Source organism: Kogia breviceps, chromosome 4 (genome assembly GCF_026419965.1).
Source record: "Kogia breviceps isolate mKogBre1 chromosome 4, mKogBre1 haplotype 1, whole genome shotgun sequence".
Taxonomy (NCBI): domain Eukaryota; kingdom Metazoa; phylum Chordata; class Mammalia; order Artiodactyla; family Physeteridae; genus Kogia; species Kogia breviceps.
Genome location: NC_081313.1, coordinates 166,587,356 through 166,601,986, shown reverse-complemented (window position 1 = coordinate 166,601,986; position 14,631 = coordinate 166,587,356). Strand labels below are relative to the sequence as shown.

At 43.6% G+C, this 14,631-nt stretch overlaps 1 protein-coding gene across 1 annotated transcript in view; it reads right to left on the bottom strand.

The window, feature by feature from the left end:
• Positions 1 to 1,574: 1,574 nt before the first annotated feature.
• The window catches only part of KCNIP1 (potassium voltage-gated channel interacting protein 1), a 207,732-nt gene continuing 194,675 nt past the window's right edge, over positions 1,575 to 14,631 (bottom strand). The window contains exons 3-8 of the mRNA XM_059061002.2: positions 13,845 to 13,914; positions 12,361 to 12,431; positions 11,524 to 11,631; positions 6,741 to 6,845; positions 5,739 to 5,801; positions 1,575 to 2,431 (exon numbers count right to left, since the gene is read on the bottom strand). Coding sequence (XP_058916985.1) covers positions 2,384 to 2,431; positions 5,739 to 5,801; positions 6,741 to 6,845; positions 11,524 to 11,631; positions 12,361 to 12,431; positions 13,845 to 13,914 — 465 coding nt within the window. The 3' untranslated portion in view covers positions 1,575 to 2,383. The remainder of the gene's footprint in view (positions 2,432 to 5,738; positions 5,802 to 6,740; positions 6,846 to 11,523; positions 11,632 to 12,360; positions 12,432 to 13,844; positions 13,915 to 14,631) is intronic.

The following is a 14,631-nucleotide window of genomic DNA, read 5'->3' as shown; positions in this document are numbered from 1 at the left end:
TTTAAATTTTTTATTAAAAAAACCCCTCTTTGCCTTGCCTTCTATGATTCTGGTTTCTCTCCCCTTTGGTTATCGGATAACCTCTCAGAATTCCTAAATCACTACCAACATGTCCTAGGACTGCTGTCTCATTCATGTCCAATAGGAGAGAGAACATCTTTGCTCCATTGTTCCCAGCGCAAGTGTTGAGATTCATGCTGTGTGGACTGGCATAGGTATCAAGCCTAGCTCTGAACCAATCACTGTAGCCAGGGGGATGGTTCAGGTCATGTGCTCCATTCACAGCACTGGGTATGGTCCCCATTGTGGCTCTCTGTGCACTTTACAATCATCTGGGCAGCTTCTAAGGAATTCTGATGCCTGGGTTCTATACTCAGAGATTCTACTTCAATTGATCTGGGATGGGGCCCAGGTGTTGGCATTTTTCAAAGTTCCCCAGGTGATTATGATGTGTAGCCAGGGTGGAGAACCATGTCCTTGACATTGTACAGCCTCAGGATACAGGTTCACACCCCACACTGGAAAGGTCACAAGAATAGATCGTCTGCTTGGACCTAAGGATATGCCTTGCTAGGGGCCAGCCACATGTCCAGCAGCCTTAGGTGACCACATGGCTGCACTCAGGAAGCTCAAATAGAGAAACAGAGCTGTGGCCTCTATAATTTCCAGCCACAAGCAGCAGCAGCCAATGGCAGTCAGACTGGGAATATTGCGTCCATGCAGAGGTGTGGTGACCTGCTCTTGCTAGTGATCCACGGGTACCTGAGGCTTTTCCCTTCTCTATATCTGTTTTCTCATCTACTACTTGGATTCAAAGAATGCCTTTGCCTCTGTGAGCTGACTGGAGATGAATGAGATTTGTGTGAGGTACCCTCAGTTCCTTGGGGCGAGGCAGAATCCCCTAGTAGGAAGGCTCTAGGAGAAAGTGGGAAGAGTTTAATCTCTCTATGGAGCTGTGCTACCTTAGGCAGTTTCCCTTACCTCTCTGAGCTTCAGTGTGCAAACCAGCAAAATGAAGACTGTACCTTCCAGAGCATTCTGCCATGAAATGAGATAATGCATATAAGCCCCTAGTGCAGCCCTTGGCACACAACAGGGGTGCAATAAATTGCTTTTCTTCCAGGAATGCCACTGTTAGCTCTTAATCTTTTTAATGTGATGTCAAATGAGGAAACCAAGAACAATCATTTGCTGTTTATAGGCTGAAGCCTCTTGATCAACTCCTGGATTCCAAGTCCCTCAGCAGGGGGTCCTGACCACCTCTTCATCTCTGTACCCCCAACCACACCATGTGAGGCTCCAGACTTTCTATACCAGGGGGTCTTGGGAGTGACAATTGTTCTGGAAGGGGGGTGTTATGAAGAGTCTCATCTTTAAGCTGCATTTGCTTATGGTCACGGTATTTGCATTTGAATCGGATGTTTGCTTGGGGGCAGGGGAGGGTGATGTGCTGCTTGGCACAGTGCCTGGCACAATGTAGGCACTAATAACTGGATGCCAAAGAAATAGGCTAGACTTCCCTTTCACAGCTTACCTCTTCTGCCCAATGTCAGGGACGAAATGAAGATTAAGAGTATAAGAAATAGTTCTGTTTATTGATTAGAAGATGGTATAAAATTACAGCAATTTGCAGGCATCCTGGGCTTTCTGGGAGGGTCATGCAGTGCTGGGCTCTAGCAGGAGATGGAGTGGAGGCATGGGCCACTGGGCATTGGCTCCCTTCCTGTGCATGGTAAGGGACTTGCACCACCAGCACAGATGCTAATATGAGAGAGCATTATTGTCCTTGCCTCTGGAAACAAAGGACATGTGCAGTTTGGGTCATCAGACAATGCCATGCTTAATAATTCAGTCCTATCCTACATATGTTAGGCGCTGGCTCTCCCAATCTAGTCATAGTAGATTCTAATTGTTCTGTATAATACTCATTCTTCCCACCAAAGAAAGAGAAACAGGCACATTGGTTTGGGAGACCATCTGAAGTTGATGTGCATTTGGCTCAGGTCATCTTGCTTCCAGATACATCAAGGTCTGCTGGACTTGGAGGCAGTAGGCTGGGGCACGCAAGCAGAAAAGTGTGCACTACTGTTTAAGCTCAAGCAGAGGGACCTTCCATAGGGCAGCAGTACGAAGAGATGAGCATGCTTCCGAAACAAACCCAATTTCATCTTCTCTCTCTCAAGAAGAGGGAGGAGGAAGAGCTGGCAATCAGAGACTGAGCCACGTGATCCTGGGTTCCACAAAATGTCTTTGCAGAGAATTCTTCCAAAGTGCAAAATGTGTTTCTGTCCCAAGAGTCCGCGTGTAAAATCAGGAGGGCCGATCAAGGTGTTAAGTTGGTTGTTCAGTAACATCTCTGAGAGCCGAATGGCTGCGTTCACAGTCACATGACATTTTGGAACAGCTGGAGGGACCTCATGATGTTGTCATCCTGGGATGGGAGGAGGGGGAGAAGAGGATGGTTAGAATTCTCTGAGGCTTCTCCTGAGAAGCTCTGTAACTTCTCAAATCTCCAGAGCAAATCTCCAGAATGGGTTTCCTATTCAGAAAGAACTCTGCAAGGGTATGAGAAACAGCGACTAAGGGGTAGGTAGGTGGGGACCTAGAAAGTGAGAAGTTCAAAGGGAGAAGCACCTTTTCTGGCTTTAGAGAGGAATTCAGAAAAAAAAAAAAAAAAACCAAATTATCCAGTAAACCAGCGAGGACTACTTCTTTTTTTTTTTGCGGTACGCGGGCCTCTCACTGCTGCAGCCTCTCCCGTTGCGGAGCACAGGTTCTGCACGCCCAGGCTCAGCGGCCATGGCTCACAGGCCCAGCCACTCCGTGGCACGTGGGATCTTCCTGGACCGGGGCACGAACCCATGTCCCCTGCATCGGCAGGCGGACTCTCAACCACTGCGCCACCAGGGAAGCCCAGAGGACTACTTCTTTTAAGAAGCTGTGGGCAATTGCATTTTTATCAAATGCTTGTTCTATACCTATGGAGATGATCACATGTTTTTTTCTTTTTTATTCTACTCTAGTTTACATTTTTCTATTGTATATTCTCTAAGGAGTAAGTATGGAATGTGGAAAATCCTCAAATATTTAGATACTAAACAACACATTTCTAATTCCATGGGTCAGAGAAAAATATTTTGAATTAAAATATAATGAAAATGTGACATATCAACATTTTGGGGATCTAAAGCAGTACTCAGCTAAAGCAGTACTCAGAGGAAAATGTATCCCTTTAAATGCATATATTAGAAAAGAATGGTTGAAAATCAACGATCTAAACCTCCATCTCAAAAATCTAGAAAGAAAACCTAAAAAATTGAATTAAAATAAAAAAGCAGAAGGAAGGAAATAATTTAGAGCACACATAAATGAAACAGAAAGCAGACCTAAAGTAGAGAAAATCAACAAAGTTGATTATGGGTATTTGAAATCTTTTTTTGTTTTTTAATTTAATTTTATTTTTTTTAACATCTTTATTGGAGTATAACTGTTTTACAATACTGTGTTAGTTTCTCCTTTACAACAAAGTGAATCAGTTATACATATACATATGTTCCCATATCTCTTCCCTCTTGCGTCACCCTCCCTCCCACCCTCCCTATCCCACCCCTCTAGGTGGTCACAAAGCACAGAGGTGAACTCCCTGTGCTATGCTGCAGCTTCCCACTAGCTATCTAATTTACATTTGGTAGTGTGTATATGTCCCTGCCACTCTCTCACATCGTCACAGTTTACCCTTCCCCCTCCCCATATCTTCAAGTCCATGCTCTAGTAGGTCTGTGTTTTATTCCCATCCTACCACTAATCTCTTCATGACATTTTTTTTTTTTTTAGATTCCATATATATGTGTTAGCATACGGTATTTGTTTTTCTCCTTCTGACTTACTTCACTCTGTATGACAGACTCCAGGTCTATCCACCTCATTACAAATAACTCAGTTTCATTTCTTTTTATGGCTGAATAATATTCCATTGTATATATGTGCCACATCTTTATCCATTCATCTGTTGATGGACACTTAGGTTGCTTCCATGTCCTGGCTGTCGTAAATAGAGCTGCAATAAACATTTTGGTACATGACTCTTTTTGAATTATGGTTTTCTCAGGGTATATGCCTAGTAGTGGGATTGTGGGGTCATATGGTAGTTCTATTTGTAGTTTTTTAAGGAACCTCCATACTGTTCTCCATAGTGGCTGTATCAATTTACATTCTAGAACAGGGAGGTATAATTGCCTGACAGTTAAGTATATGGATTCGGAAGTCAGGCTGCCTAGATTCTGATCCTGGCTCTGTCACTTATGAGCTGAGTGACCTTAGGCAAATTACTTAGTCTCTCTGTGCCTCAGTTTCTTCGTGTGTACAATGGCATTGATCATAGTATCTACTTAGAGGGTGGATTATGAAAAAGAAGTGAGTTAATTAATCAATATTGCTTGCTAATGTGAGGAACTAAATTGATTAAAAAACTGTTAAGCAAAGTCAAAAAAGCATGGTACACTAGGGCATGGTATTTAAAATTAGAATGATGGAGTTCAAGTCCCATCTCTATCACTTATTGTGCTTTAACCACATCTCTTAACCTGCAGTGCCTCAGTTTTCTTTAAAATGGGTATGATGAATACTGATGTTCAGCTAGTTCATAATGATTAAAGTGTGGAAATGTTTCTAATGCTGTTGGTAAATAGCTGCTGACCTGAGCCTCTCTAGCTACCTGGCTACCTGGTAACTGGTCCAGAACCCCTAGACTACTGAAAGATCCATCAACTAACAGGTTAATACCAACTTTAGCAGGGGTTCTTTAGGGCACTGCTCCAGGGCATTGGTCAAAGTCAGTTAAGAAAGACCAATTCTCAGTCTACTCTAGTTAGTAAATATTTTGACTATATAGTGACCCTACTGCTCAGGGTTGTTTACACTACGTGAGGTTTACTTAATGTACCTAAAACTTGGTAGGTGCTCACTACATGTTAATAACGTCTCCCTAGCTTTCTTGCATTTGCAGTTCTTATTGGCTGAACTCAGAGTAACTGTGCACCTTTCTGAGAAAAGGTAGGAGTATAAATGCATTTTTCTAAATTAGAGGAAAGCAATTATTTCCAGTTCAGTCTCTGGCTGACTCTGGGGCCAGTTTATCCTTTTAGCAACATCAGCTTCACCCTTGACCTTCTGAATGGGAAGCTGCATTTTAACAAGAACTTCAAGGAGGCTGGTTTGCACATTAAAGTTTTAGAAGCATTGGTCAGGGCACTTTTGTTAACCTGAAGATTTCTAGATCCCCATCCCAGATCTAGAGTCTCTGGGTTGAGGCCTGGAAGTGTGCATTTTTAGAATCAACCCAGGCAATTCTTATGCACACTATGGTTTAAGAATCACAGCTTTAGATTTTTTTCCAGCTACTCCCTTGTAGTCTGGGGAGTGGGTCATCAAGTCAGAGGAAGACTGAAAAATGGCAGTGTTGCCCACCTGGAAGTCTGCAGTTTCACAGAGACCCCTTCTGCGCTTTCATATCCCCCTTCTTAGTCTGTGTGGCTCAGCCTGTGCTTACCCAAGACTAGCCACAGACCAGTCTGAGGAGTGGATATTGTCGAAATTCTGAGTTGTTGCTGGTGATGGTGATGGTGGTGGCTCTAATCTGAGAAACTGCAGGTTTCTTCTTTTCTCCCTTCTGCCTGTCCCCAAGCCCCAGATTTCCTTTCCCAGGTATAGAAGTTTTCTGCCCTGAGATCTCTCCTTACCTCCTGACAGGATTCAAGAAATTCGTCTAAAGTCACGATGCCATCTTTATTTTTGTCCATTTTCTGAAAGACCCAACAAGAAGCACTTTAAAGAATCTGGTGATATGCATTCCAAAACTTGCTTTCTGTTAACCAACATTCCCCCGAGAATTAGGATGGTCTTTCACTGGCCAGACAACTCCACCCAGGCCCTGGTTACAGCACTTTGACCCCCATGAGCCTCCTTCAAATTAAAAACTTGCTGTAGATGCTCATCTTCTCATCACCAGATTATTCTGCTGACACCCTAACATGCCTTTCCCATTTTCTTTTCTTTCCCTTTTCTACAGTCTCACTTCTAGCCTGTCCATTTGGCAGAAAGAACACTGGACATGAGAGGTTCTACTTCTGTCTCTGTCACTTACTGTGTGACCTTGAGTGAGTCTTTAAGCCTCTCTGAGCCTCTGCTTTTCCCATCTGCAAAGTGAGAGGATTAGACTAGAATGAGCTCTGATGTTCTCTGATACTCTCCTGCTAGGTTAATTTTTTTATTAGCACACCATTAAGATTTTGCCACTCTTCTATTCACGGACTAACAGCACCTACTTTTTTTTTTAACCAGAGCAAGGCTAAACTCTTCAGTCTAAAGAGCTCACCCTAGTTTCCAAGCCACCCTAATTTCCACCTGATTTCCCCTTACTCCCCAGACACAAATGCTTAACACCTACACAGATGTGCTTAATGACGTCTTCTCTGTTTACTCTGATCCCCCAACCATTTTTATGGAATTTAAAGTGCATACTCTACCACTTATACTTAATAATATTCTTCCTTATTCTCTTCTGTAGTGCATACTTGTCCATTTAATGAGATAATCTATTCTTGGAGGGCAAGACATCTTGTAATTCTTTTCTGTTTCCTACCATCTGTAGTGCAGGCTTGGACACAAACCACTGCTCAGAGGCTTGTGGGTTGACTGATCTAAGTTGAGCTTAAAGCTCACGCACGGGTGTGTGCTCTTACCTGGAAGAAGACATCCACGTGCTGCCTTGGAGTGTCTTCTTTAAGCACAGGATACGTGTATTTCCCCATCATGTCATAGATGGCTTTGACAATGTCCATCATCTCCTGGAGAGGGGACATAGAAGCACACAGTATGGGAACCAGGAAGTTAAGCTCTTCTGGGTGACAGTCTGGGGCTCTTTGTCCCCCTTGAGAATGAAAGTGTTTAAAAGGAACTTCTTCAGTTGATGAGAGGGAGTTAGAAAGCAAGCTGAAGGGGCTATATTCTGGGAGCCTCCTTCCAGAGAGAGGGCAGTGGAAAATTCTCTTTGTCGTCAGAAGCTCTTGGGTAACTTGCCTCTTCCTGAGCATTCCTCAGTGAGGGGTTATAAGTGGGATCTGAGTGGACATATTCGTGTACTGATCAGCCCACACCCCATTTTTGGAAGACCCTCTCTCCACTCCATAATTCCTTTGAATGGTTGGCCTCGGTGGCTGTGTTTGTAGCAGGTGACCTGTCACTGTGACCACAGCTGATTGGAACAAATGTGGACATCCAACTACAGAGCTGAGCCACTCTATTTTTATCTCTTGAGAAGTTTGAGTGAAGAGTTGGAGTTGGTGCCATGGGCAAACCACTTCCGGGTTTTAGCTGAGATCAGGGGAGAGCAGACACCGAAAATTATTCTATTACAGGGAAGAACTTCCATAAAGCGTAGACTGGAGCAGGTGGAGTAGAGGAGGTAAGAGGAATTCTGGGAGAAAGGGAGAGAAATAAGAGAAGTGAGGAGAGTAGAGGAGTAGAGGGAGAAGGGAGGTGGGACACAGGGGAGGACAGAGAAATATTCTCATGAGCACATGTGCACAAACACACACACACTCTCTCTCTCTCTCTCTCTCTGAGAAAAGCAGTTGAACAAGACAGGTAGTAACAGGGACCAAGAGAAGCCCCGGAGAGGCAGCGTCTGAGAATGGTTACCCTATCCACTAAAACCTCCTCTGAGGTCTTCCCCCCGCACCCCCCATGTTGCTGCCAACTCGAACCCATCATTCCTGCAGAGGAGAGTGTGACCAACTTGATCTAAGACAATGCTGGAGGAGGGAGAGGAAAGAGAGGAATAAGAAGAGGAGACTGGTGTGACATGGGGGGAGACTAACAACTTTCTAGCTTGAATGGGGATTAAGTGTGTCACACCAAACGACCTATATCTTCTTTTTCACTTGAAAAAATTATTTATTTTTTAAAAGACTTTTTAGCGAAACTACCTATATCTTTACAAGAAATCTCTCAGCTTAAGCTCGTTTATGTTGATGATTTTCTAGCTTTGTAACCAAAAGATCCCTTTCTACAAAGGCAAAAATTACCATTCTTGATTGATGGGGCCAGATAGATGTTACAAATTCTTTCGTATTTCCTTTCTAACCTTTCATTGATATGGAATAAGTGATCAGCACATACACATTAAAATAATTAACTTGTTCTTTTTATTGCTCTATAGATCTGTTTCGCCAAGAATGTGAGTTCTGAGGACACATGCTTGATCCTTCATTGCTAAGTTCTCTGCACCTGGCACCATGCCTGCCATGGGCTGGGAGCCCAGTCACTGTTGAGTGGCTCTGTGGTGTTTTCCTGATCACACTGACCAGAAGTAGTGTTCCATGGGCTTCCCCATCCCCTACGTGGAACAAGGGAAAAGAATGTAGGAAGGCAGGCTTGTCTTCAGGATATTTGATGGCGTGTCTGCAGAGACCCGGGGGACAGCTTCTATCCTGGGTTCCTTGCTGCTACTCCTCATTCCATGTGCTTATTTTATTTAATTGTTTTTGTTTTGTTTTTTAACCTATTATTAATCATTTTAGACTTACACAAAACTTGCAAAAATAGTACAGAGCATTCATGTATACCTTTGACCCAGCTTCCCCTAATGCTAACAACTTGCATAACCACAGCACAATGATGAAAGCTAGTAAAGTAATAATGCTACAATACTAGTAACTACAATACTATAAACAATGCCACAAAACTATTAAACTATAGAGCTTATTCAAGCTCCATCAGTTTTTTCCCCAATGCCTTTTTATGTTTAAGGATCCCATGTCGCATTCAGCTGTTGTGTCTCCTTAGTCTCCTCTGATCTGTGACAGTGCCTCATTCTGTCTTTGTCTTTGGAGACCATGACTCTTTTGATATGAGTACTGGTCAGTTATTTTGTAGAATGTCTCTCAGTTTGGGTTAGTCCCTGGTTGTCTTATGATTAGACTGAAGTTATGCATTTTTGACAAGAATACCATAGAAGTGATGTTATATCCTTCTTGGTGCAACGTATCAAAGAGGTACATGGTGTTGCTATGTCTTATTACTGGCGATGTTAACCTTGATCACTTGATTAAGGTGGTGCCTGTCAAGCTTCTCCACTGATTTTAGAATCTGTTAGTGGATCTTGCATGCAAAAATTATTACTGTAATGTTTGCTTAATGGGGATTTTGTATTTCCTTTATTCCTTCTATGTTTATTAATTGGAATTCTTCTTTAAGGAAGAGTTGTCCTTCCCCTCCCCCATTTGTTTATGTATTCATTGATTTAAATACATATTTATTATTTATTTAAATATATAATACATTATTTGTACATATATATTAGTTAGGACTCATGGACATTTACTTTATTTTATAGGTTATAACCCTAAACTATCAATTTGTATTTTGTTGCTCAAATTGTTATGGCTTTGGCTGTTGGGAACTCCTTCAGGGTGACTTCTGTGGTCTTTTGACGTACGCCGCCCCCCATCTTTTCTTTTTTTAAAAATAGCACTCCCAGGGGCTTCCCTGGTGGCGCAGTGGTTGAGAGTCCGCCTGACGATGCAGGGGATACGGGTTCGTGTCCCGGTCCGGGAAGATCCCACGTGCCGCGGAGCGGCTGGGCCCGTGAGCCATGGCCGCTGAGCCTGCGCATCCGGAGCCTGTGCCCCGCAAAGGGAGAGGCCACAACAGTGAGAGGCCCGCATACCACAAAAACCACAAAAAAAAAAAAAAAAAAAAAAAAAAAAAAAAAAATAGCACTCCCATTTTTTTCAGCACTGCATGATGCTCCAGGGTCATCTTCTCGTATTTTCTCTTTCCCAGGCCTGGAATCAACCAAGTCCAAGGAGGCTGGTTCCTTTTATTGGATAATGATATTTAGAAACCAAGGTCTGGGTGCTAGGTCTACTCATTGCTCCGGGAGTGTCATTGCTCTTAGGTCCTAACAATGGACAGAACTAGGAAATATATATCTCTGTCCATGTGTTTAATTAAAGATGTGTGCTTTACAAATCCTTAACACCCATATGGCTATAGGTTTATTTCCTGAGTAACTTTTGTAACATAAAAGGCTTAAAGATAAATTTTGATTGCTCTCTTAGGATTTTCATTGCCTACAGTTTTGATGAAACTATTTCCAAATGACTGCCTGGGGAAGATCCAGCTATCTTTTCTAAGAAGCTGCTTATTCACACTTTCTTTTCCTTTTAAGGAGTACTTTATTAATCCTGCCATCCAGAAAGGTCTGATGAGTATTAATGGGGACAGTTTTGTCTAGTTTACAAATTAAAAAAAGGGAGCAGGAGTTAGTAAGATTATTCAGTGATGGAATAATGGTTGAATCAAGGTTGAAGATCTTGTTATACAACAAGTCTCATTTTAGGGTCCTTATATATATTGTAAAGTAGTATTTGAATATTTTGGAGTATAATATATTGAGTATATATAGAAGCATTTAATTATTTACAAAATTGAGATAATATACATACTACTGTATAAAGTGATTTTTTAAATGTAATGTAACATACAAATTTTTATATCTTATTGCTCTCACATGGTTTTAAATGGCCACCTGTCATTCCATTATATGTATTTACTGAAATTCTTACCACATCTGCTATTAGTGGATATTAGGATTTTCACATTTTGGGGATTGTTCACCACTTTATCTTCAGCACCTAGAACACCTAATAAGCCCTCAAATATATGTTGAGCAAATCCATGACTGAATGAATGAGGAATGAAAATTGGAGAGAAACCTGCAGGGTTGAGGTGAGGATTAGAGATGATATTTGTAACTCCAGGCACTGTGCCTGGCACATAGGAGCTCAGGAAGTAGGATGCTATAAGACGCTAAATCCAAGCTTTGACTGAGATGCCAGGATACAGTAGATACCAAAGTGAGTCTTGAGATAGACCTGTGGGTATTTCACTATCTAGATACCACATATACTTTGAGGCTCTAAAAGTGTCAAGCAGTGAAGATTCAGAAATTTATTTGTGATGATTTATTTAGAGATGGCTACACCTGACCCCCTTCTGAGGAGGTTTTATTAGTAGGCAAAATAGGTTGTGGCTAACATGATTCAATTGGAATCTCCTCTTCCTCAAAGATCTCCCTTTTCTCTTTTAGGTGATGCCTGCAATGCTACTTACTATTACAGTTTTTACCTTTAACTTGTGGCTGTTAACCTGTTAAAATGCAAATTCCCGTGGGAGGAGTTACTCTACACTGAAATAAATTATTTATACCCCCTTTAGAATGTGCATCGAATACGTGAGAGTGAATGAATCTGCTTAATCCTTTCTTGAGTGCCCATGGACAGGGCAGGGTAGGGCAATGGGGGAGGTCAAAGGTGACCTTCATTTTGTCAGGAACCACCTCTGCCCCAAAGCAGATCCCTCCTTATTTGGACCATTTCATCCTCATGACTAAGGCTGTTTTCTCTCTAATTAGGTGCCTTACCTGTAGCTCTCTCATGCCCCTGGCCTCAGCTCACTTACCTCTTTGTTTATGTATCCATCTTTATTGATGTCATACAAATTAAATGTCCACCTTAGTTTCTCATGGACGGTTCCTCTCAGTAAAATTGACAGAGCGGTTACAAAGTCCTGAGGAGTGGAAGAGGCATGAGAGACATTAACCACCAAGCCATCGGGTGGGGTGAAGCTCTGTCTTTGGGTCAGACTCTGTGACTGCTTTTACAGAATGGTATCTCCCGGGTCCTCTGTCCCCAGAAGGATGTGGCCAAGCTCAGTGAACAGCCCCACCCCACTTCCATTGCCTACCTTGCCCCATTTTTGGGAAGGAGCTTCTGGAGGAAGAACGGAGCTCAGTGTGTGCTGACACCTACTGTTGCCTTATCCCATGGCTACAATTATTGTACAAGTGGTGGCATCATCTGGTAGCTAAGAACGTGGACTCTGAAAACATACCACCTGAGTTCAAAGCCCTCCTTTACCACTTACTGTTTGACCTTGGGAAAGCAACTCAATCTCCCTCTGCCTTAACTTTCCTCTTCTGTAAACTGATAATAAATAATAGAACCCTACCTTGTCGGGGTTACTGTGAGGATTAAATGAGTTAATACATGCAAAGCACTAAGTACAGAGACTGCAGCATGGTCAGCGCGGTGTGCATGTGACCGATTAGACCGTTATTGTTAGTCCCTGAGGTCCTGAGTTCCTGGAGGGTAAGGACAGTTGCTTCTTCTATCTTCAGGAAATCCTTGTTGAATGGCAAAGGACTGAAGCATTTGATGGTCCACTCCTTCTCCCAACATCTCCAATGGTTTAGAGGAAGAGTGATGGGGACCCGGGACCTCTCAGAGACAAGCATACCTCGAATTTCACGGAGCCTGTTTGCGTGGTGTCGAAGGCGTGGAAGAGGTAATGGGCATACATGCTGGCATCTGCAAGGCACAGAAGGAAAAGCAGGTGATGGGAGCAGGGGTCCTGCAGAGGGGAGTGAGATCACTTGAAAACAGTAAGAAAGAGAAGAGAGTGATGCTAGGGTGATAGAAAGGAGAAGATTACGGAGTGGGAAAAACTGCTGCTGTGACCCGGGACCCGTTTGGCTTTTCTGGGGTTTAGGTGGGAAGTTCTGGCAAGAGCCGAGATGGGCCGTTGCTCCTAAGTCTAGCCATCCCCAGAGAGAGATGCTTCTGCCTGTCTATGTGTATAATTCTTGTTGGATGAATGACACAGTACTTGTGTGGAGAAGATGCTCTTCTGAGTGGCAGCACAATGCCATGGAATGAGCACCCATTAGGAAGCAGACAGACCTGGACTTGGAGAGCAGCTCTTTTACTACCTAGCTGTGTAACCCCAAGCATCTAGCACAACCTCTCTGAGCTTCACCTTCCCATCTCTGCACAGTGTTAAACTTTTCATATAGCCATAGCGTCAAAACCATCATCAAGCCTGCCACATAGTAAAAACTCAGTATAAGAGTGGCTCCATAGGACTCAACAAACATTGGTTCTGGGGCCTGCATGGGGTGAAGCTGCCCCCAGATGGGGGAGGGGTCCTGTACTGGGCCCCACACCTAAGAAGGCTGCTGCAGAGGTCCATGAGAAACGGAGCCCAAGAAGTGTCTGGGACACTTGGATCTCTGTTTTCACAGGACCCGGGGAAGGGGTCCTGCAAGAGATGGCTCCTGGGGCAGGAGGTAAGTTGGCATGTGACACATTGAGGCTACAGGAAGAGCCTCTGATGCCCCAGACCCATGGGGTTCCTGCAGGAGTCAGGCAGAGTGACATAGCGGCTGTGAGCCTGGCACACTTGCTAACCTGATTTATAAGCACAATTTTATTCAACCTGCATCTTTTTGTATTCCTTTATGTTTATAGTCTCTGGTATTTACTAAAGTTCTTTTACAAGGAAAGCTGTTTGAAAGGAAAGGATGGAGTATAGCACCATGGTAGGCCTATCATGGTAAAGCTTTAGACAGACACTTTGGGATCTAATTCTGGTCTGCCACTCACCAGCTGTGCAATCTTCCGTGAGCTGCTTAGCCTCTCTGAGACGTAGTTGCCCGGATTGCCCGGACCGCAGATAACAATACCAGCTTTATAGAGCTGTTAGGAGATTTTGTGATATTGCTTTATCGCTCTCCTCTCTGGGAGAAGGTCCATTTTCAGAGCTCTTTTCTGCTAAAGCTTTAGTGAACTCCACACCTTGCAATAAGGGAGGAATTCCGCTCTGAGTTCTCCCCAACCTTGAGGAGGAGGCAGATAACAAGGAAGTATGAACTTGGAGGAAGGAAGGCTGCCAGAGGATGAAGAGAGGGAGCCAGGAGGGATCTGTTTCAAGATCGGACTCACCTCCATGCGGGAAAAACTGAGCGTAGATCTGCTTGAATGTTTCTTCGTTGACCACACCACTGGGGCACTCCTGTGCGAAGGGGGGAGAGTTAGCGGGAGTGTCTGAGAGCCTTGGGGTTCCTTGTGATCCCTGGTGGGCAGGGACTGGGCAACCACCTGTGCGCCTCCGCATCTCTAAGGTGAGTGGCTGGGAGATGGTTCCACCTCAGGACTGAAGCTGCTTTGCAAAATGATGATATGTCATCAGAGAACGGGCACTGTGAGGTGGAAAGAGTCTGGGCTTTGGGATTAGAAAGACCTGGGTTTGGATCCTGGCTCAGCCCCTTCTAAGCTTTGTAACTTGCAGTGAGTCAGTCTCTGATTCTCAGTGTCCTTACCTGTAAAATGGGGCTACCATACCTTTCCAGCAAGGCTATCGTGAAGTTAAATACACGAAATAATTTGGTAAATTAATACATTGGCTATCAGATTTGTACTTCAGTCTGTGAGCTTGGTTAGCAGCAGACCTAAATCCCATCATTTCTGGGGGCACTAACAATATTGACAGTGTGAATGGGTTATGCTAAGGCTAGTATCTGGGCCAAGGCTGTGCCATCCTGTGAAGTCTCTGGGCTGTTGGCCAGTTTCCCATCTACTGAGACTGCCTCATTCTTGCCTGGCATCTTTCTCTAGCCAGGTGACCTTGCTCTCCTGTTTCCTTTATAGATTTGGTCTTCCTTTTACAACTACACATGTGCAAAAATCTCTCTGATGGGTCCCTTTGGCATTTGGGAGAGCTTAGTCCCAA